Consider the following 2,648-nt stretch of genomic DNA (forward strand, 5'->3'; position numbering starts at 1 on the left):
CGCCAGTAGCTGTGACTGGCATCCTCAGAGGTATAACACAGAAAGATGGAGTACTCTCTGTGTCAAGGTGAGAAGAAAAATGGTATGCAGGTAATTTATATCTACTCAGGAAGGTGCGGTAGGGCTGAGTCATTATCATATAGGAGTTCCCCAGGCTGTGGAACATGCTAATAGAGGAGCTATCCTGAGGAGGTTCTTTTGTATATGGACTGTCTGTTTCCTAAGGAGGTTCTTTTGCATCTGGATTGTTTCCTGAGGAGGGTTTTCTTTTCTTCTTCTCACCTTGACACAGAGAGTGCTCCTTCTTTTGGTGTTATACTGCTGAGGATGCCAGTCACAGCTGCTGGCGAAACGTCAGGCCCTACAATGCCAAGACCACGGCCAGACAACCCGGGAAATCCACAACAGCTAATGAACTCTGGTCGTGAAAGCCTTCGACAACTACCCCTCCTTCATTCCAGGTTGCAACGGGTGAGGTGCAGGACTCTCGATACAAAACTGGGAGGGAGCACGAGGGTCCTTCTGGCTCGGCCACCCCTTCCCCCCAGAGCCAGAGACTCCGCGGCCAAGCAGGGAGGGAAAGGGTGGGGTCTCACCTGGATGAGGTTGGGGTACAGCCCAGCCATGAGAACGCCCTTCACCAGCTCCTCTTCCTCGCTGTACTGGTTGCACGCGGACGAGGGCAGGAGGCAGTCCGAGGGGGTCGGCACCAGGTAAGCCTCGTAGAGATTTTCTGAGAACTGCTTGACGAGACCTGTGGAGGCGGAAGCGGAAGGGAGCATCATGCTGGTGAGCGGGAAAAAGAAAGGGTCCCGTAATGGTCCACCCCTGCCTTTGCCACGGTAGAAGATATAACTGCCATCACCGTCATGTTCTGATTAATTTCACCCTGAAGTTGTGTAATGGTGTCCAGATTTAAAAATAATATAAACCGACTGAAGAGGTATTTGCGGCTAGTTGCCATCTATCATGGGATTAAAGAAGTTTGCAGAGTATATTACTTACGAATTGTAGCCTATTGCTGTTAGTATCAACTGAAGAAGATATTTGAAAGGAGAGAGTGTATACCCAGGATCCTCGTGTGATCTGATAAACCCTTTTTATACTGCGTTTTGATTAGTTGATGAGTTTGATGATTTTTCACATTTATACCCACCTTGTATGGAGTGTATTACACTTCAATGCTTGTGGAAATGGATATTTGATTGTTCAATGGCTTTATTAATTGGTAGGAAATAATAGTATAATGGTTTACGTGACTTAAAGGTAAACGTTTCCCTTGCTCGAAACCAAGTCGAATCTGACTCTAGGGGGCGGTGCTCATCTCCGTTTCCAAGCCGAAGAGCCAGCGCTGCCCAAAGACTTCTTTGTGGTCACGTGGCCAGCATGACTAAACGCCAAGGGGCACGGAACGCTGTTACCCTCCCACCGAAGTGGTATTCATCTACTTGCAATTTCTTGCTTTCGAACTGCTAGGTTGGCAGGAGCTGGGGCCAGAGATGGGAGCTCACTCCGTCGCGCTGCAATAGGGTCTCGAACTGCCAAACTACAGGCCTTCCGGTCTGCAAATCAGCGTCTTAACCTCTAAGCCACATCAGCCCTTTATGTGGATTAGATGTATTTCACAAAACCTTTGGCGCGAATTCTTACGGTGGCATTGTTTCTGTCTATACAACTGTGGCATACACTGTCGTCCCTCTAGCGACTCTCACCGTTGATGAAGCGCAGGCTGGGCGCGTACAGCAGGTAGTCCTGCAAGTAGTTGTCACGCGCCCGGCTGTCCCTGCGGCGCAGAACTTCCTCCCAGCCCGCCACGGCCCGGACAAACGCCAGGTGGTCGCTGCCGCTCTCCTGGCTCAGGACGGCTTTGGCCTAGGAAAGAGGAAGGCCCAGTGAGGGTCAGGTGGACGGCGGACCCTTCCTCGCTTGAGCCCTGCCCCGCCCTTGCCGCGGCCTCCTCCCTGCCCCTCTCACCTTGTCCACCTCCGTGCGGTTCTGCATGCTGCTGCTGAAAGGGTCCCGTGTGAGGCAGGAGACGATGACCAGGAGTGGGTGGATGCAGCGGTAGATGGAGGCCAGCACGATGGCCTTGGCCAGGCGTGGGTCGGTGGAGATCTGAGCCAGGCGCTTGCCCAGCGTGGTCAGGCCCTCCCGGTGGTCCAGCACACCTGAAAAGGCCTCAATGTCAGCCAAGGCAGGGCCTACTGAAACCTACAGCGGAGGGTCAGCGAGAAGGGAAGCCACCTCCGCACTGGCAGCAGGGCCTTCTGGAGTTCTAGCCCCACAGGTGGGCGTCCAGATGGCACCGGGGTTTTGGCCACTGTGTGACACAGAGTGTCAGACCGGATGGGCCACTGGCCTGATCCAACATTAGCTTCTCTTATGTCCTTATATTCTCTATAATCTTGGTGCTTGGGGGGGGGGAGGCAACAGTGGGAGGGCTTCTAGTGTCCGGGCCCCACTGCTGGACCTCCTGGTGGCACCTGGTATTTTTGGCCACTGTGTGACACAGACTGTTGAACTGGATGGACCACTAGCCTGATCCAACATTGGCTTCTCTTGTATTCTTATATGAACTCTCAGTCTGGGGCCAGTAATGCTCTGTATTCTTGGTGTTGGGGGGGGGGGGCCGCCGTGGGGGGGCTTCG

The 2,648-nt window shown here is 53.4% G+C and overlaps 1 protein-coding gene across 1 annotated transcript in view; it reads right to left on the bottom strand.

Moving 5' to 3' along the window:
• Positions 1-596: 596 nt before the first annotated feature.
• DHX30 (DEAH-box helicase 30) overlaps positions 597-2,648 on the bottom strand; it is a gene marked incomplete at its 3' end in the record, with an annotated part of 34,720 nt that continues 32,668 nt past the window's right edge. The window contains exons 14-16 of the mRNA XM_015414956.1: positions 1,975-2,168; positions 1,713-1,872; positions 597-754 (exon numbers count right to left, since the gene is read on the bottom strand). Coding sequence (XP_015270442.1) covers positions 597-754; positions 1,713-1,872; positions 1,975-2,168 — 512 coding nt within the window. The remainder of the gene's footprint in view (positions 755-1,712; positions 1,873-1,974; positions 2,169-2,648) is intronic.

This window comes from Gekko japonicus, unplaced genomic scaffold (assembly GCF_001447785.1).
Source record: "Gekko japonicus isolate JY-2015 unplaced genomic scaffold, Gekko_japonicus_V1.1 scaffold3738, whole genome shotgun sequence".
Lineage (NCBI taxonomy): Eukaryota > Metazoa > Chordata > Lepidosauria > Squamata > Gekkonidae > Gekko > Gekko japonicus.